This window comes from Mandrillus leucophaeus, unplaced genomic scaffold (genome assembly GCF_000951045.1).
Source record: "Mandrillus leucophaeus isolate KB7577 unplaced genomic scaffold, Mleu.le_1.0 Scaffold578, whole genome shotgun sequence".
NCBI lineage: Eukaryota > Metazoa > Chordata > Mammalia > Primates > Cercopithecidae > Mandrillus > Mandrillus leucophaeus.
The window spans coordinates 588932-609098 of record NW_012106230.1 but is presented as its reverse complement, the minus strand read 5'-3'; the positions used below and the strand labels follow the sequence as shown (position 1 = coordinate 609098).

The window sequence follows — 20167 nt, the reverse complement described above, 5'->3', positions numbered from 1 at the left end:
GTAACAGAGGACTGACTTACAATTGGGTCTGATATTTAATTTGTGTTCTAGGAGCAGCAGCTACACAGAAGAGATGGGAGAAGAGGCTAATGATGACAAGAAGCCAACCACTAAATTTGAACTAGAGCGAGAAACAGAACTTCGCTTTGAGGTGGAGGCATCTCAGTCAGTTCAGTTGGAGTTGTTGACTGGCATGGCAGAGATCTTTGGCACAGAGCTGACCCGAAACAAGAAATTCACCTTTGATGCTGGTGCCAAGGTGGCTGTTTTCACTTGGCATGGCTGTTCTGTGCAACTGAGCGGCCGCACTGAGGTGGCTTATGTCTCCAAGGACACTCCTATGTTGCTTTACCTCAACACTCACACAGCCTTGGAACAGATGCGGAGGCAAGCGGAAAAGGAAGAAGAGCGAGGTCCCCGTGTGATGGTAGTGGGCCCCACTGATGTGGGCAAGTCTACAGTGTGTCGCCTTCTGCTCAACTATGCAGTGCGTTTGGGCCGCCGTCCCACTTATGTGGAGCTGGATGTGGGCCAGGGTTCTGTGTCCATCCCTGGTACCATGGGGGCCCTCTACATTGAGCGGCCTGCAGACGTGGAAGAGGGTTTCTCTATCCAGGCCCCTCTGGTGTATCATTTTGGTTCCACCACTCCTGGCACCAACATCAAGCTTTATAATAAGGTCAGAGCCAGAGAAAGGTGAAGTGGAGGGAAGGGTTGCTATCAGGGTAGGAAACTGGGGAAGTTTACTAGTTTACACTGCATTTTCTCAGCTGGTATTTCTGCTGCATTACTTCAGAAAAGGCAGTTCCAAATATAAGTCAGTCTCAGATTGTTAAACATTTCTGTGGATCTATTCTTAGTAATTTGTTAGATTTTTACTTACGGCATAATACAGGAGGTAGAAGCAGCAACATAAAAATTAAATCCATGTTATGTTGTCAAAACTACAGCCATTAAAAGTGTCAGTTTTTCAGGCTGGGTGCAGTGGCTCATGCCTGTAATCCCACAACCTGGGAGGCTGAGGCAGGTGGATCACCTGAGGTCAGGAGTTGGAGAGCAGCCTGGCCAACATGGTGAAACCGAAACCTCGTCTCTACTGAAAATACAAAAATTAGCCAGGCGTGGTGGCCAGTGCCTGTAATCCCAGCTATTCGGGAGGCTGAGGCAGGAGAATCACTGGAACCCGGGAGGTGGAGGTTGCAGTGAGCTGAGATCGCACCACTGCACTCCAGCCTGGGCAACAGAGTGAGACTCCATTTCAAAAAAAAAAAAAGTCATTTTTCTTATATCTAAAAGCACTTATTCTAAAGAGGAACAAAGTAGCCATGGGTTTGTCTGGGTGTTTTTGTTCTTACCTGGATCCTCTCTTTTGCAGATTACATCTCGTTTAGCAGATGTGTTCAACCAAAGGTGTGAGGTGAACCGAAGGGCATCTGTGAGTGGCTGTGTCATCAACACCTGTGGCTGGGTCAAGGGCTCTGGTTACCAGGCTCTGGTGCATGCAGCCTCAGCTTTTGAGGTGGATGTCGTTGTGGTTCTGGATCAAGAACGACTGTACAACGAACTGAAACGGGACCTCCCCCACTTCGTACGCACCGTGCTGCTCCCTAAATCTGGGGGTGTGGTGGAGCGCTCCAAGGACTTCCGGCGGGAATGTAGGGATGAGCGTATCCGTGAGTATTTTTATGGATTCCGAGGCTGTTTCTATCCCCATGCCTTCAATGTCAAATTTTCAGATGTGAAAATCTACAAAGTTGGGGCACCCACCATCCCAGACTCCTGTTTACCTTTGGGCATGTCTCAAGAGGATAATCAGCTCAAGCTAGTACCCGTCACTCCTGGGCGAGATATGGTGCACCACCTACTGAGTGTTAGCACTGCCGAGGGCACAGAGGAGAACCTGTCTGAGACGAGCGTAGCTGGCTTCATTGTGGTGACCAGTGTGGACCTGGAGCATCAGGTGTTTACTGTTCTGTCTCCAGCCCCCCGCCCACTGCCTAAGAACTTCCTTCTCATCATGGACATCCGGTTCATGGATCTGAAGTAGAGATCAGCAGGAAGCCTAGCTGCCTGGGACATAGAGATCTTCTGGCCACCCCTAGAGGCAGATGGGCTGAGATAAGAGACTCTGTTGGGGCCACCTGACCAGTAAACTGTGGACTAGTAGAAGTTCATATTCTACCTCTAAAAACAGGTAGTGGTAACCTGACTCTTCTAATCTGGAACCAAAAGGAAAACCATGAGACTCTAATTGGTTGCTTAGACTACCTAAGATGCCACTTTGAATTCTCTAAGACCCTGGAGAATTGCATTTCTTTCACTGTGCTAGTTTGTGGTTTTTAAAAATCAATGCTTTATATTCCGTATAGGGTTCTTACCCATTTATCTAGGATGAAAGTGTGAACTAGAGGGACTCTTTCCAATAAAGTTCAAACTTAAAAATCATTTTAATAAATATTTTTGCCATGTCATAGAAGTTGGTATAATTTATTTTTTTTTCCTCTAAGTGTTATAGAAACATCATGGGAATGATTTATTGCTAAAATGCTTAGAGGAGGGGAAAAGCAAGAAACCTACCTGTGAGTCAAGTGAGTTTGTTTTTTTTTTTTTTTTTTTTTTTTTGTGACAGAGTCTCGCACTGTCACCCGGGCTGGAGTGCAGTGGCGCGATCTCGGCTCACAACCTCTGCCTCTTGGGTTCTAGCAATTCTCCTGTCTCAGCCTCCCAAGTAGCTGGGGTTACAGGTGCCTGCTACCACGCCCAGCTAATTTTTTGTATATTTTTTAGTAGAGACAGGGTTTCACTATGTTGGCCAGGCTGGTCTTAAACTCCTGACCTCATGATCTGCCCACCTCGGCCTCCCAAAGTGCTGGGATTACAGGTGTGAGACTCTCTGCTTGCTCTGCTGCCCAGGCTGGAGTGCAGTGGCGCAATGTCGGCTCACTGCAAGCTTCACCTTCCGGGTTCACGCAATTCTCCTGCCTCAGCCTCCTGAGTAGCTGGGACCACAAGCGTCTGCCACTGTGCCCGGCTAATTTTTTTGTTTTGTTTTGTATTTTTAGTAGAGACGGGGTTTCACCATGTTAGCCAGGATGGTCTCGATCTCCTGACCTCGTGATCCGCCCACCTCGACCCCCCCAAAGTGCTGGGATTACAGGCGTGAGCCACCGCGCCTGGCCCTGGCTGTGAGTTCTTATGATAGTTCCCCTTTCCTTTGCGCTTAGGTAAATAGATGGTAAATCTGCTGTCAGTGCTGGATTTACTGTGGGGAGTTAGAGGCTGGTGATAACCTTGGAATGAGATTTCATCATATCTAATCATTTTCCAGAGATAGCTCATTTTCCTTCTAGTACAGCTATCCTTCTTGTCTATTTGATTGGAACTAGGCCCTAAGTCAAAGTATAACTTGAGCTTTCAGGTGGTAAGAAGCTGGGAAAGCCCATTCTTTTCGATCTCTTGCAAATGATTGTTTGGTGTCCCTGGTTTGGACTTGGATTACTTAAGTATCTGATGCCATTCATCCATTTCTTCTTTCCATAAATGTTTACTGAGGACCTACTGTTTGTCAGGAGCCATTCTAGATGGGGAACAAGATAGACAAAAGTTTTATGGAGCTTACATTATAGAATAAACACATTTAAAAAGGCAAGTGCTATGCAGAGACTTAAATTTGGGGGATATGAGACAGAGTGACTAGAGGCTACTTTCGACTGGGTAGTCAGGAAAGGCCCTTCCTGAGCATACATTTTGGACTAAGACTCGAATGGCTGTGTGAAGTCTGGGGCAAAACCTTCCTGGTGAAAAAAAAACTGCAAAACCCTAATAAAGGAACAAGCTTGGTGAGCTTGGTGAAGAGAAAAACCAGTGTGGTTGAAGCGTGGAACCAAGAGAGACTGTACAAGATGAGGCTGGAGGGGGCAGCAAAGACCAGATAATGTAGGGCTTTTGTAAACCGGGGTGAAGAAAGGATTTTTTGGCCCAGGTGCTCTGGGTGGTGGCCACGCCTTTAACCCCAGCCACTCGGGAGGCTGAGAATTCCTTGAATCCGAGAGGTGGAGGTTGCAGTAAGCTGAGATTGCATCATTGCATTCCAGCCTGGGTGACAGAACGACACTCTGTCTCAAAAAGAACAGGGATTTTTTTTTTTTTTTTCTTTTTAGGAGATAGGGATCTCAGCCAGGCGTGGGGGCTCATGCCTGCAATCCCAGCACTTTGGGAGGCTGAGGTGGGTAGATCACTTGAGGTCAGGAGTTCGAGACCAGCCTGACCAACATGGTGGAACCCTGTCTCTACTAAAAATACAAAAAAAAAAAAAGCAAAAAATTAGCCTAGCGTGGTGACATATGCCTGTAATCCGAGCTACTTGGGAGGCTAAGGCAGGAGAATCGCTTGAACCTGGAAGGCGGAGGTTGCTGTGAGCCAAGATCACGCCACGGCACTCCAGCCTAGGCAGCAAGAGCGAAACTCCATCTCCAAAAGAAAAAAAAAAAGAGAGAGATGGGGGGTCTCACTATGTTGCCCAAGCTGGCTTTGAACTTCTGGGCTTAAGTGATCCGCCCATCTTAATCTCCTGAGTAGCTGGCACTACAGGCTCATGCCACAGTGCCTAGTTTAAGAATGGATTTTACTGTTAAGAGCAATGGGAACCAGTGGGGAGGGGTAGTTAAGTAGAGTAATTATTTGATCTCTTTTTTTTTTTTGGAGGGGGGAGACGGAGTTTCACTCTTGTTGCCCAGGCTGGAGTGCAGTGGTGCAATCTGGCTCAGCGCAACCTCCGCCTCCCAGGTTCAAGTGAATCTCCTGCCTCAGCCTCCCGAGTAACTGGGATTACAGGCATACGCTACCATGCCCAGCTAATTTTGCATTTTCAGTAGAGATGGGGTTTCTCCGTGTTGGTCAGGCTTGTCTCGAACTCCCGACCTCGGGTGACCCACCCGCCTTGGCCTCCCAAAGTGCTGGGATTACAGGCATGAGTCAGCGCGCCTGGCTGATCTCCTCCTTCCCATGCCTCTTTCTTTCCTTCCTTCCTTCTCGCTCTCTTTCTTTTTCTTTCCTTTCCTTTCTCCCTCCTTCCTGCTTTTTCTTTCTCTTTTTCTTCTCTTTCCTTCTTTTTTCTTTCTTATCATTCCTTCCCCTTCCTTCCTATTCCTTCCTTTCCTTCCCTCCCTTCCCCTCCTCTCTCCTCCCCTTCCCTCCCCCACCTTCCTTCTCTCCTTCTAAGTTTTGCTATGTCACCCAGGCTGGAGTGCAATGGCATGACCTCGGTGCACTGCAACCTCTGCCTCCCGAGTTCAAGTTATCCTCCTGCCTCAGCCTCCTGAGTAGCTGAGTAGCATGTGCCACCACGCTTGGCGAATTTTTGTATTTTTAATAGAGATGGGGTTTTGCCATGTTGGCCAGGCTGGTCTCGACCTCCTGACCTCAAGTGATCCATCCACCTCGGCCTCCCAAAGTGCTGGGATTAGCCTGGCTGATTACTTTAAATTTTGAAAAGATCACTGCTTTGCAGAGAGTGGGTTATAGGGCAAGTGTAGAAGCAAGGACAGGAATTAGGAGAGTTTTGTAAGAGTGTAAATGTGAGAACTGGTGGGGGATGAAATACTAGGGCAGTACAGGTAGAGCTGGTGAGAGGATATTCTGAAGGCAGGACTTCCTAATGGAGTGGTGAGGAAAACGATGGAATCAAGGATGCATCCTAGATTTTTTTTAACAAGAGACACTAGGTTAGACATGAGATTGGGGAAACTCAGGGAGTTGTCCCCTGAGGGACAAGGGAAACTTAGGGAGGGGGGAAGAAAATGTCAAGTTTTTTGGCAGTGTTAAATTTGAGCTATTAATTGTCCATGGGACGCGGAGGTTGCAGTGAGCTGAGATCATGCCACTGCACTCCAGCCTGGGTGACAGAGCGAGACCCCATCCCCCGCCTCCCCCACCAAAAAAAATGCAGGAGTGAAGGAGGTAGGATCCACAGCACAAAGGTAAGAACTACTCTTTAACACATAGACATTTCACAACGACAGGAAGAAAGATAGCAGTATTTAAACACAAAGAAGTTGACCAGGAGCACTGACTCACACTTGTAATCCCAGCACTTTGGGAGGTTGAGGTAGGCAGATCACTTGAGCTCAGCAGCTGGAGACTACCCTGGCCAACATGGTGAAACCCCATCTTTACTAAAAACACAAAAATTGGGAAATGCGTGTTCTAGCTTTCTGTGTGCTTAGGTGCCCAAGCTACTGAGGGTCTAAGTCTGGGCAGCCAGAGTGTGGTTAGCAAGATGAACAAAGATGCACAGATGAGACAAGCGATTAACCAAAAGTTGATAGAAACTGGAGAAAGAGAACGCTTCAAAGAGTTGCTGAGAGCTAAATTAATTGAATGAGGCTGGAAGGATCAGTTGAAGGCACACTGTAAAGAGGTCATTAAAGAACAAGGACTAGAACACGTTACTGTTGATGACTTGGTGGCTGAAATCACTCCAAAAGGCAGAACCCTGGTACCTGACAGTGTAAAGAAGGAGCTAGAAAGAATAAGAACATTCCTTGCTCAGCATGCCAGCCATTAAGATTGAATTAGATTGTGTTGTTCTGTGGTTTTATTTCTGAAAGTAAAACTTGCCATAAATTAGAAAAGTTTCTCCAAATAAAATCTTTTTTTGTATGATGGTATAGTTTTCACTGATGATGTAGACATTGTATTGATTTTTTCCCCTAAATGTATTATTTTAATAAATAGTTCATGAATTAAAAAAAAATAAATAAAAATTAGCTGGGTGGGGTGGCATGTGCCTGTAGTCCCAGCTACTCTGGAGGCTGAGGCATGAGAATCACTTGAGCCTGGGAGATGGAGGTTGCAGTGATCCTAGATCACACCACTGTACTCCAGCCTGGGTGACAGGAGTGAAACCCTGTCTTAACAAAAACAAACAAACAAACATACATAAAGAGGTTGTTGGTTTGTTTGGTGCTAAAAGGCAGGACATTCCTCTCTGATTGCTTCTAAACCCCAGGGCAGCATTTTGTCCTTATTTGCATGTTTATTTACTAGTGAGTTGAACTAAAAATGACCCAGTGGTTTGCCATCTATAGGCATGAGAAAATGCAACTGAAGACAATTTGGAAAAGTGTAGATAAGCTACGCTAGAAAAACTGTAAAGGGCCGGGTGCAGTGGCTTATGCCTGTAATCTCAGCACTTTGGGAGGCTGAGGTAGGAGGATCACTTGAGTCTAGGAGTTCGAGACCAGCCTGGGCAATATTTAGTGAGACCTCATCTATACAAAAATCTTAAAAAATTAGCCAAGCCTGGTGGCACAGCTACTCAGGAAGCTGAGGTGGGAGGATTGCTTGAGAATGGAAGGGGGAGGTTGTAGTCAGCTGAGAGAGCTCCACTGCACTCCAGCTGGGTGACAGAGCCAGACCCTGTCTCAGAAAAACAAAAACCTATAAGGTATTAATCGATAAACATATTAAAGTAATTTGAAGTTTGAGTGGTCTGGATATCCCACTGTTTTAGCCTAGATTTTACTCTGGATACTTTTCAGAAGTAGCTGGCACTTTCAACTTTACGTTCTAGTAAACGTTCTTTCCAAGAAATACCTTGAGTGATCCCAAGGAAAACTGGACAAGTGGAATCTCAGTCTTTCAACTTTGGGATAGTGATTATACCTCTGTTAGTGCTCATCCACCTAAGAAAGCTTGCCAAGCCAAGCTAGTATCCCAGGGGAGTTGAGTTCAGTTGGATGGTGGAAGACTGATTTTTTTTTTTTTCCCATTTAGCACTGTCTAGCCAAGAGACACCACTATTTACAAGTTCTTAGAGAGCTGAAAGTAAAAATGCCTAATTTGTGAAGTGGAGGAAATCAGGAAGTCTAAAAATCCAAGAAAAATATGCAACAGAAAAATGAAAGCTGACTTAAAGAAACATGGCTTACCGGTAGAAAATACCAATATCAGGTTAGGCACCCGGGCTCACGCCTGTAATCCCAACACTTTGGGAGGCTAAGGTGGGAGGATCATTTGAGGTCAGGAGTTCTGGACCAGCCTGGCCAACATGGTGAAACCCCATCTCTACTAAAAATAGAAAAATTAGCCAGGTGTGGTGGCGCATACCTGTGATCCCAGCTACTTAGGAGGCTGAGGCATGAGAATTGCTTGAACCAGGGAGGAGGAGGCTGCCATGAGCTGAGATCGTGCCACTGCACTCCAGCCTGGGTGACGGCGTGAGACTCCCTCTCAAAAAATCAGAAATGAAATACCAATATTGTATCTTCAATAATGCCTTAAATTTACCTTTCATATGATCTGAAGAGGTTTTTGTTTTGTTTTGTTTTGTTTTAAGACGGAGTCTTGCTGTGTCCCAGGCTGGAGTGAAGTTGTCTGATCTCGGTTCACTGCAACCTCTGCCTCCTGGGTTCAAGCAATTCTCCTGCCTCAGCCTACCGAGTAGCTAGGATTACAGGCGCCCCCCACCATGCCCGACTAATTTTTGTATTTTTAGTAGAGACGGAGTTTCACTATGTTGGCCAGGGTGGTCTCGAACTCCTGACCTCGTGATCCGCCCACCTTGGCCTCCCAAAGTGCTGGGATTACAGGCGTGAACCACCACGCCAGGCCAGGTCTAAAGAGTTTTAAAAATACAAAGTCGTTATAAAGAACTCTCAAGTGTGTTGCAATAAATGCTGGATTGACGCTGTTAACAAGAATAAACTAGAATTGATAATATATACCATGTCAGAGAAGGAACTAGACTCCAGAAAACAGGAGAAGGTAGTTCTCCTTTACCTTGCTGCCTAATACTAAAGTGTCAGAACCACAGTAAAGCCAGCAACATTTGAGACAAAACCCGAGGACAGGCAGGATTTTACAGACTGGTGAGGGGCCTCAGCTTCAGGGAAGTGGCTCGTGAAACACCTTTCTGAGGGGCCATTATGTAATAGCCAGAGTTGCTTTCCAAAAAAGAAACAGCCTGGAACTGAACGGGGAGAGAACACGTGGCATTGCTATTGGGTTCACAGCTGTCTTGGGCTAATCAGGGCAAAGCGTAGCACTGTGACCTATGCAGAGTGAGCTCGCCACGGACCTAGAGAACCTTTTGCTTCCAGCTTTGTATTCTCGGATTGGGTGAGGTGAGGGATGCGGGCGCCCACTCCACCTGTGGCAGTGGGAAACTAATGGAATTCAGAGAGTTCACCTCCCGGCTCGCACGCCGGGTGCGGGAGCGTGCTGCCACCGCCTCAGGTCGCGCGCTCCTTAGGCTTCCCTCTCACGGTTAGCGCTACGGCTCCAAGGCTGGCGCCTGCTCTTCTTTATCTCCCTCCCCGGCCCTTGGCAGGAGACTCGCCCTACAATGGCTCTTCAAGTCCGGGCGTCCCCTTCATGTGGGACCAAAGCCCAGAGCATTCCATCATCCTGGATTCTGCCTGGACCAGCGACCTCGCCGGACTGAAGATTTCTCCAGCAAGATTGTTCTAAATAAAGTTTTCGCCGTCTGGGGGAAAAAAAAAAAAAAAAAAAGGAGGTGGGAAGGAGAAAAGGCAGGCCTAGTCACCAAATGGTTGGCCAATCCGCCGCGAAGGGGCTGAAGCAGGAAGCGGCGAAACTCAGTCAGTAATTGGCTGCGCTAGAAGCCTGTCTGGACTGTACCACCTCACTGGGAGAGGGGTTGCTGAATTCGAGAAGGTGGCCGCTTGCTTTTGAGTACTTCCAGTACACACACATAATTCTTTTCTTCTTTCCTAGAGTTTTTGCTTGGATTCAGTGGGAGTACAACAGGACGCAGGAGAAGGGAAGACTCGCCTGGCCATTTCCTCATTCCTGACTCCTGTGCATTAGGCCAATCCTTGTCTCTCAGTCGTCCCCGCAACCCCACGGCCTTACGTGCGCGCTCTCGTCTCCTCGAGTGCGTACGACGCTGTGTTGCTGCAGCCAATCAGAACGCGAGGTCGCCCCGGTCGCCAGGGTTCGCGCGCACGCCCCAGATCGGAGTCGGGGTGGGGGCTATGGGTGAATGGGAGAGTGAGCGGGGGTGGGCGCGGCAGCGCGAGCCGCATGAATGAGACAAACGTGCGCCGCGCGAGACGTCGCGCGAGCCCGGACCAGGGAACCAATGGGAACGCTGGAAGGGTTCGAGACCCGGCACTGAGGGCAACGGCCGCGCGCCGGCTCCGAGTCGAGCGTCGCCTGGCGGGAGCGCGCGGCAGCGGGGCGGGCGTGGAGCGTGCGGGGGCCGCGCGCTGCTTCTCTGAGGCAGGACGGCACTGCCGGGAGGCGGCGGTGACAACGACGGTGGTGGTGACGGGCACCGGGCTCGGGGGTGAGTGCCGAGGACACCGGTGCCTGCGGAACCGGAAGTGCCGGATCAGTGAGGTGGGAGGGGAGGGTGACCTCTAGGGAAGGGGGACCGACGACGGGGAGGGGGTTAAGGCCCCATTTCTCCTCCGGGCCGGGTCTTCCAACCGCGGCGGGACCCGTGGGCCCTGGAAACGGACGACGAGTAGAGGCCAGGGATCCACGGCCACCAGGGCTCGGAACGGGTTAGAGCCGGCCACTCAGCTCGAGACCACGGTCCCCGGTGCCTGGCGCCCAGCCGCCGCCCCTTCCGCCCCCGGCCCTGCGCCCTCGGGCTCTGCGGTCCCCGCTGCCCGCTCTCTCAACCTCGGTGGGCCTGGCCGCCGTGGATTCCTTCTCCTCGGTTTCAGCGGTCGTCAGTCCTGCCCCAACGGGTGATTCTCTTTGCCCCCATCCGGTGGTGGGGACCGGGGGCTGTTTCCCTTTTACCGCTCTGCGGTTCGATTCCCTCGCTCCAGTCTGCTGATAGTTATTTTGGCTCAAGCTTCATTCTGTTACCTGTTCTCTCACCCGTCCGCGTCCTCCTCCTGCCGCCACCAGCCGAGTGCTCCATGCTTTTAGTACTTTGTACTTTTTAAAGTGGAACTCGAATGCGTTTGTCAATATTTTACCTATGTAAATTTCTTTTTGGGGCAGTGAGGTGGAAAGTGTTTTACCCACTTGGCCAAATGAAACACTGAAATAAGAAGTAAGAAAGTTGCTAAAAGTTATGAAGGCAGTTGTAGGGTCACATATATGTTATACTCTAGACTATTTTTCTGCCTTGGATTCTTCACTTCCTGGTTAATGCCATCTTGAGCAAGTTGATCTAACATTTTCATATCATCCTTTTATCTCAGTATTCCTCTGTCCTGGATCAAATATCTTCAGAATGCTCATTATCACCCTTTCTATAAACTTAATGTTTACAAAATTATATTGCCATGTATTTTACGATCTCGGTATATAATGATAACACCCACATTAAACTTCTTGGCTCTTTCTCCCATACCTTGACATGTGAATTATTCCATGGTACCTCCATTACTGTGTATTTAGATTTACTCTATTACTGTTACACCACTTATTTCAACAAAAAATAGTTGTGTTGTCCTTGGTACTGCTGGTATCCACCTGTTTAAGGAAATACCTGTATTAAACCTTATTAAAGCCTTCAAACCACATATCCTGTATTGTTTTACATATACATATTTCCATTTCATAGTTTACTCTGTGCCTCAATATGGCATACATATTATTATTTTTTTTTTTTCTGAGACGGAGTCTGGCTCTGTCGTCCAAGCTGGAGTGCAGTGGCTGCGTTCTTGGCTCACTGCAACCTCCACCTCCCGGGTTCAAGCGATTCTTGTGCCTCAGCCTCCCTAGTAGCTGGGATTTCAGGCGTGCGCCATCACGCCCTGCTCATTTGTTTGTATTTTTAGTAGAGACAGGGTTTTGGCATGTTGGCCAGGCTGGTCTCGAACTCCTGACCTCAAATGATCTGCCCGCCTCAGCCTCCCAAAGTGCTGGGATTACAGGCATGAGCCACCGCGCCTGGCCGGCATACATATTCTTGTTTACTTTTTTGATACTAGTATGAATTCGGACTCTTGACTCTGATGAACCACGCTCACCCTTGTGGTTTCATCCTACTATCTGCAGCATATCCTTCTGCTAAGAATTGGTTCATCTTTATTTATACGCAGTAAATTCTTAGGTTTTATGGTTTCCCTTCTATTGTGTAGCCCCCCCAAGCATCTCAGATGTGGATCTCTTTTATATTCCCAGTATTATACTCCCAAAATTGCATGGCCTTTTATGACTCTGTATTGCTATGTCAGTATTAGTCCATGTGACTTTTTTCCTGTGGAAAATATATGAAATAATATATAGTATCTAAATGATATTCTACTCTAGATAAAATTTAGTATAATTTTCCATCTTTTCTAGTCTTTGGGATTTTGAGGGAAAAGTTTCTTTAATAGTACATATTGGCTGGGCAGGGTGGCTCACACCTGTAATCCCAGCACTTTGGGTGAGTGGGCAGATCACCTGGAGGTCAGGAGTTCGAGACCAGCCTGGGCAACATGGTGAAACCCCATCTCTACTAAAAATACAAAATTAGCTGGGCGTGGTAGTGCCCTCCTGTAATCCCAACTGCTCGGGAGGCCAAGGCAGGAGAATTGCTTGAATCGGGGAGGTGGAGGTTGCAGTGACATGCACTTCAGCCTGGGTGACAGAGGGAAACTTTAAAAAAAACAAAGTACAGATTGTCTACAAACCAAGAATTTGCTTTTGTTAACAAAGTTACCGAGGCCTACATTCCAAATGTTAGGCTTTGATTCCTGTAGGAAACTGAGAGTTAAATAATCATTAAATCAGGGACTAGAGAGGATTTATGTTTTCTAGGACTATAACAATTTCTTAGAATTTCTGGGCGCTCACTGTATTCTAATACTGCTGTTTGGCCCTCTGAAACTCACATTTTAAAGAAAGAAATGAATCATAAGGGAAGGCACCTTTGCTTTCCATGCCACAGGTGAGAGAGGAAGCGGTAAATTATAGGACACATTTATATTTTGTTATCTGAATCTTCTGAATTTTTTTTTTCTTTTCTTTTTTTCTTTTTTGAGACACAGTCTTGCTGTGTCGCCCAGGCTGGAGTGCAGTGGCTCACTGCAACCTCTGCCTCCTGGGTTCAGGTGATTCTCCTGCCTCAGCCTCCTGAGTAAGCTGGGACTACAGGCGCCTGCCTGGCTAATTTTTGTATTTTTAGTAGAGAAGGGAATAAAACTACTTTTAAAATTCTAACTTAAAATTTTTGGCTTGCAGATTCCAAGTTATCATCGCTGGGCAGGTAGTGGATAAAAAGGTAGAAAGGGTTTGTGTCACCAAAGGGGCATGTGACCTCTTGGGTTCTGAACCTCAAGTGATTCAGTGGAATGTCCTCAGGCATTCTGTAGCCTTCAATTTTAAAGAGTGGATAAGGGACTGCGTCACCAGATAATGTGAGTAAAGTGCTTTGAGATCACCAGATGAAAAGCATCTTATAAAATCCTAAGATGCTGGTGTTAGTTTGTTACTGTCATCAACAGAAGTCATTGTTATTCTTAATCATATTGGGCAGGTGGGGCTCAATTACCTTAGGCCAATATAGGAATAATAAACTGTTGAATTGGGAAAAAAGGACCAACCCTATGCCTTATTCAGTTTCTCATAGAGGGCATCATGCCTTTCTATGCAAGAACATTTCTTACCCAGTGTTCTAATGGGTGATTCCAGAAGACCAAAAATCAGCCTCTGCCTCTTCAGGATTGTAACTAAAAAGCATAGAGGAGCAGGAGAAACACACAGAGAAAGAAAATGAGACTTGCTTTCCTAATTTTGAGGTTAATTTTTTCTTTTTTCACTATAACAATAAACATTCTTCTTGTCCAAAGAGAAATCTTTGTTCTAGGACTGCCCTTCACTGCTGTGCCCTTGTTTGTGGTTTTAATATTCTTGGTATTTGTTACTACCATCTCTGTCAGGTGAGATGGGCCCATTACAAGAACTAGTCCTTTGATGACCTTTGACCAGATTAAGCCATGTTCTCCTTCCAGTCTGAACAGAGCAAAGGATTCTGAATCAGTTTTCTTCCCAATTCAGAGTCCTTTCTTACCCACATACTTGTAAGTGAAATGGAAAACAGTCTTTCTTTCAGAAAGTACTTTTTAACAGCAGCCTGTGGAATTTTAGCCTTGGTGTCTAAGAAATACCCTGAAAGAATTCTCTGATAAAGATACTTGTTTTTCTCCAGGTGAGGCACAATAACCCGGTTGAACTCTGCATCTGGAAAGCTGAAGACTGAAGAAAGATAAGAGACATTGACTAGTCTGGAAACAGGGACATCTTTGGAACTTCGTTTTCATCCACAGTAAACTTTTTAAGTGTCATCAAGTGGAATTGATTTCTTCATCTTATTCTGCCTATTGGGAAGAACATGGCTTCAAGGATTTTAAGTTCCCTTTAGTTTTACATGAACTCTGTAGGAAACAGAGCGCTTAAAGGGCTTGAGAATTACAAGAGATTGAAGACAGACAAGCTTGCCCTGTTTTCCTTCCCCTTCAAAGAAAAGGATTTACAACTCAAACTTACAACAGTTGTTATCCAGCTTTAGCCATTAAGAGAGAAATAAACCACCATTGCCAGACTACAAGCCCTGGTGAAGTCAGGGTGTGGGAGTGGTGGCATTGAGAAGACTACCTAAAAGAGACAAAGACTGCAGTAAACACAACTCCTCTTTAAAAGTTGGAAGGGGCCTCAGGTTCCTTCTTGGATTGAAATAGAAACACAGGGCACGCCTCTTTTAGGTGCAGCTCACATTTTATGGAACTGTAGTTGTGGAGGTACTATAGTATCTCCTCAGAAGAATTTTTCTTTGCCCAAAGTTTTTTTTGCCATACCCTGATATTCTCCCCTTCTTTTGAAGACCTGCCTCCATCCATGAGCTGTATCTTGATCTGTCTGACTGTCCATGTTTTCCGCCTGCAACCATTTGCATGTGTACAGCCTACTGTTTGTCTCCAATTTTTAAACTGTACAAGTTGTGTTTCTTAATCTTCCCTTCTGCCTTGTTCTGGAGAGGTGGTTATTCATCATTTGGAATCACCTTTCCCCCTCCCATGTGCTTTCCTTCATTTGAGATCTTTTGACCTTTGGCTTTATTTGGGAGGGGGAAGGGTGATAAAGTTTTCTGTTTCCCTGGTTTCCTTTTGTACTCCTTTCTGTTGCTTCCCTCCTCCCATTTTCTTGTCTGTTCTGCCGCTGTGTGGGCCTGGGCTATGCGGCAGGGCAGATTTCCCATCAGAGCTCCAACATGCCCGCAGAGTCTGGAAAGAGATTCAAACCCAGCAAGTATGTCCCGGTCTCTGCAGCCGCCATCTTCCTAGTGGGAGCTACGACACTCTTCTTTGCCTTTACGTGAGTTTTCTCCCAGCAGGGATGTTTGGGTGGGTGGATGCTCCACGGGAAGTGAGGAGGTATGCTTTCTCTTGAGTTTTGCAAAGCCAAGTGACTGAGATGGCTCAGTGTCTGGTACAGGTAAATCCAAATCCCAGAGATATGTAAGAAAAGTGAGAAAAAGCCTGTCCTTTCAGCCTTGTTATACATTTTACTGAAATTCTGCTGAATCTTCTACCTACCCTTTCCTCCTTTATTTTGGAATCATAGATGTCTTCATATTTTTCTACCCGGCTCCATCATTAGATGATCCTAAACTAGGAAGGAAGTGGGAGGAAACCACCAGAGAGGCTTAAAGCAGTTTAAGCAGTCAATTCTATGAGAAAGAGAACTAGACTAGACTAAAGGCTTTTTTTTTTTTTTTTTTTTTGAGACAGCATCGCTCTGTCACTCAGGCTGGAGTGCAGTGGCGTGGTCTCAGCTCACTGCAACCTCCGCCTGCCGAGTTCGAGCGATTCTCCTGCCTCAGCCTCCTGAATACCTGGGATTAAAAGTGCCCACCACCACGCTGCGCTAATTTTTGTATTTTCAGTAGAGATGGGGTTTCACCATATTGGCCAGGCTGGTTTCAAACTCCTGACCTCAAGTGATCTGTCCACCTCGGTGTGAACCACCGTGCTGGGTTGACTAAAGGCTTTTTAAATGCTAATGGCTTTTTTCCAGGATGTCTGAAGCTTAGGTTTGAGATTGTGGAAACTGAGAGTACTGGAAAATTTCAGAATTGATTTATAAGATATACCAATGAGACAGTTTTGGCTTTTAGTGTTACCCAGATGATTTTCTTTGTACTCTTAAGAGCAGAAGCCTGGAGAAGTGAAGGCCACTGAGAAAGGAAAGGGTAAGTTGTATTTGGGAAGAGAGTCCAAAAAGAGTCCCTTTATGTTAGTTTCTGCTGAGGGAATGACAGTAATTCTCCCATTACTTGGTTCTGTTGGGAAAAGCAGTTGGTATGAAAAAATTTCCCATTTAGGATCTAGGATCTGCATCATTCTCACTTTGATCTTCAGACTGTGTTCATTTACTTGGTATTGGAAGAGACTGAGTGATTTACCCTTCCCTTTTTCCTCAGTTTTTTTTTTTTTTTTAAGCTCATGACCATCTGGAAAGCATCCTTGCTGTTACCTGTTTATAAATTAACATGCACCAGGCTTCTGAGCCTATACTGTTGAGTCATTGATTTAGCGCTCTAGTTGCAGCTCTTGGAATCGTCAGAGCATGCTGGATCTTCTGGGAAGTTACTTTCATGGTTCAGGCTCAAACCTAGTTGAGAAGTGCCATTTAGGGCAACATAAGGTTGCTGGAAAGAGGAAGAAAGTGAATTGAAGTGGTAGGGAATAAAAACACTTGGGCTCATTGAAGTAGAGATTGTTGGGGTGGAGGCAGTTATACACAGAAGTTAAATCTGAGGTAGAAGGGAAGGAAAACCCCCCATATTGAGCTTTAGAAGCCAAAAGATATTCTGAAAAATGTGGGTCACATTGTCTAAAGAGTCAGCAAAGTAATGCTGATATATTTTTCTAGTTTTTAAACAAGGAGGGAAAGAATCACTATCTAAGGCATGAACACCATCCTACTTCTCACCTCCTCTGAAGCGGAGAAATTGTAGATTTTTTGGCCCCCAGCTCTGAGCCTGAGCATACCTGCTGGAGGCTCTCAAGGATCTAGAGACAGTGCTGCTCTTCTCTGACTTAATATTTTCTTCATAATCTTTTTCTCTTGCTTAAACTCAACATGTTCAGTGTTCTGTCCTTCTTCATGTATTTACTACCAGAAACGGGTGAGTCTTTGGTGTCAGAACTTGTTTTGGTTTTTGCTAATATGGCCAGTAAGTAGAATCAAAATTTTAACAAAGGGACATTTATATTATACTTTAGTATCCTTGTAGCAATTTTGATTCTGGGTCAAGAAGGGGATGTACAAGACCAGTTTTGATACCCTTAGCTCTGCTCAACTGGGGAGGGTCTATTTTCCTTTAAGAGACAGAGCCTTCGGAGAAGGAAATTGAGGGGACTAAGTGATTTCTGTCTTTCAAACTCCCTCTTCTTGAGATAGGGCAAGCAGAATCCTTGTTTTTAATTTGCTAATCTGGAACCATTGAAGTGTTTGACTGGTTATACCAGTTTGCCTACAAAGAGTTGTCCTGACATAGGCATTTTCTCAGCTGATAGTTGAAGCTGTTTAACCTACTTTCCCATTCCCTGGTGCCAGTAAAGTAGGAACCCTCCTTATTCCATGGTCTCTTAACTCTAGGAAAGAGGATTTTGGAGGACAATATTGACCCTATTTGGAATTATTGCCTCTCATCCAAAGTTAGAAGAACCCCAAGTCATAAATGGAGTTCCTTCCCCCTGGCGTTAGTTTCCACAGAACCAATTTCTGGGCTCCCTCTTTTCCTATGCATCTCCCCTGTTCACCTTGTGGGGGCATAAACACTGTGTTTATCTTACTCTAGCACCTAGCTCTGGTAATTCTGAAATTCTCATCTCTTCTCCATCTGACTAGAGTATTTCCTCTATAAGTGTATATCTGGGCCGAGGCACCACTGTTCTTAAAAACTATCCTATCATGTATTCTACCTCTTTTGAGGTTCAGTTCCTTGGAGAATCCCCTGTTTAAAACCATACACAACCTAAAAAAGAGTTCAGGGTTTCAAATGGAGAGGCAAGAGGAAAGCTCTCTGAACTAGCTCCTGTGTGGGGCTGTAAATCTGTAACTACTCTATCATCCTCCTATTCTCTTCACTAGGCTACAACTAGCTACATTATTAGAAGCCCCAGGTGAGAATTACTTTGGGATCTAGAGGACTGTGAGTAGGAGGGAGAGTCCCTTTCAGGTAACAGACATAATTAGTGGAGGCATGTAGGCTTCAACTAATTAGGAACAATTTACCTTCCATGTTTCTTTAAGTTAGGGAAAGCTATAAGCAGAAATTACCAGTTGAGTTTGCATCAAAGAAATAGTGATCTTCTGCCCTAGAGAATCTTGAACAGAACAATTGAGGCCTTCCTCCTGGAACCCTAATCCCTCTCATTCCCTGAATTTGTCCAGCACTAAAACTAAGGAATGGTGCGGATCCTGTCTTAATTCTTTTCCGTTTTCACTATTTGAGAGGCAGAGTGTCTGCTAAAGTAACCTTCTACCTCCCAGTTAGTTGCTAGACTTCATTTAGGATAACTACTTCGATGCTTATCTATCTTAGTTTAATCTCCTTTTTTGACTGGCAGAGGGGCAGTGCTAGGTAAGTGGGATAAGCACTCTTTGGGGGAGGTTAGGAGATTGATTCTGGTAAAGTCTATTAACCTTTGTGGACCTAAGTTTTTCCTGTCTGTAAGGAGAACGTTGACCTACAGCAGTTTGTTTAAGCAACATGACCCTTTTTCAAATTAAATCTTATGTACCAAAAAAAAAAAACCATAAAAAGTAGGGCTGCTCTGGTTCAAGTAAGGCTGGCATGTAGAGGCCCAGCCCCTTGGTATCGCCTCTTTACCCTGTAGGATCCCCTGAGACCTTCTGGTGCTCCTGGTAACACCATTTGGAATCACTTTGAATTGTATCTTGTTTAAAGTCTCATCAAACTGTGAATTAGTCCATTTAAGGTCTTATTTTATCCATTTCTAAAGCTGGTGGGGAGGGGGCAGGGATAAGATCTCTGCTTCATGTGATTTTTTTTTTTTGAGATTGAGTCTTACTCTGTCACCCAGGCTGGAGTATGGTAGTGTGATCTTGGCTCACTGCAACCTCCGTCTCCTGGGTTCAAGCGATTCTCCTACCCCAACCTCCTGAGTAGCTGGAATTACAGGCGCCTGCCACTACGCCCAGCTAATTTTTGTATTTTTAGTAGAGATGGGGTTTCACCATAATGGCCAGGCTGGCCTCAAACTCCTGACTTCAGGTGATCCACCAACCTCGGCCTCTCAGAGTGCTGGGATTACAGTCATGATCCACTGCGCCTGGCCACTTCATGTGATCTTCTAAGGGAAGGATAAAGTCAGAATTGTCTGGAAATCCATGATGGTCTTCTCAGGCTCCCATCTATGATATAGCTTGCGGCTTTTCAGTTTCTGCCTCAGTCCTCTTCCAACCCTTTTACCCACAGGAAGTTGGCCAACCTCCATGGATTTCTCTCTGCCCGCCCCCCAACCTGCAGAGGTATTAGCACTTGATTTGAGTGGGAGCAGCCTTGTGATTTAGCACATTAATGGAGCAGTGGTTGTTCCTTTTCCTTCTCACATTGTTTTCTTATCCAGGAATAAGTGCCCAGGTCCTACGTCTCACATTCAGCTGGTTGAAAGTCTGGGTTACAGAGGTACCACAAATCAGGTGTTGTCAGAGAATCTGGATTGCCTACCTGTAAAGGGAGAAATTGTTTTCTCATAGAAGCTTGAGGAAAGCATTTCTAAATGAGGATCCCCATGGGCAGGAAGTGGAACATTCATTTCAGCCTTCTCTCATCAACAGGGAACACTAGTCATATGCTCAAGCAATATGCTGGGCATGAGTGGAATGCATAGACCTATTCTTTAGGAGCTTAGTGTCTCTGTTTTAAGTGTCCTTGAATCCCTAGTATTTCAGATAGGGGAAGGTAGAGCTGGAATAACTGATGATGATGATAATGATGGTGATAGTTAATAATGTTTTCTTTTGTCTTCTGTCCACTGAATGCTCAGTATCAAGCCAGCTAGTTTAAAAAGAATTCTAGCACTTTGGGAGGCTGAGACGGGTGAATCACGGGGTCAGGAGATCAAGATCACCCTGGCTAACACGGTGAAACCCCATCTCTACTAAAAATACAAAAAAATTAGCCGGACGTGGTGGTGGGCACCTGTAGTTCCAGCTAATC

General features: G+C 45.8%; 2 protein-coding genes and 1 pseudogene across 6 annotated transcripts in view; all 3 read left to right on the top strand.

The window, feature by feature from the left end:
- The window catches only part of CLP1 (cleavage and polyadenylation factor I subunit 1), a 26331-nt gene extending 23858 nt beyond the window's left edge, over positions 1–2473 (top strand). For 2 of the 4 annotated variants that reach the window (XM_011998673.1, XM_011998671.1), the window contains exons 2-3: positions 52–679; positions 1376–2473. In XM_011998673.1, coding sequence (XP_011854063.1) covers positions 74–679; positions 1376–2047 — 1278 coding nt within the window. In that variant the 5' untranslated portion in view covers positions 52–73 and the 3' untranslated portion in view covers positions 2048–2473. The remainder of the gene's footprint in view (positions 1–51; positions 680–1375) is intronic. The other 2 variants (XM_011998672.1, XM_011998674.1) reach the window with 2 other exon arrangements.
- Positions 2474–6271: 3798 nt separating this feature from the next.
- LOC105552912 lies at positions 6272–6565 on the top strand (annotated as a pseudogene).
- Positions 6566–9875: 3310 nt separating this feature from the next.
- The window catches only part of ZDHHC5 (zinc finger, DHHC-type containing 5), a 33849-nt gene continuing 23557 nt past the window's right edge, over positions 9876–20167 (top strand). Inside the window, exons 1-2 of one of the 2 annotated variants that reach the window (XM_011998665.1) lie at positions 9961–10312; positions 14126–15288. In XM_011998665.1, coding sequence (XP_011854055.1) covers positions 15185–15288 — 104 coding nt within the window. In that variant the 5' untranslated portion in view covers positions 9961–10312; positions 14126–15184. Of the gene's footprint in view, positions 10313–14125; positions 15289–20167 lie in introns of both variants that reach the window. The other variant, XM_011998666.1, reaches the window with a different exon arrangement.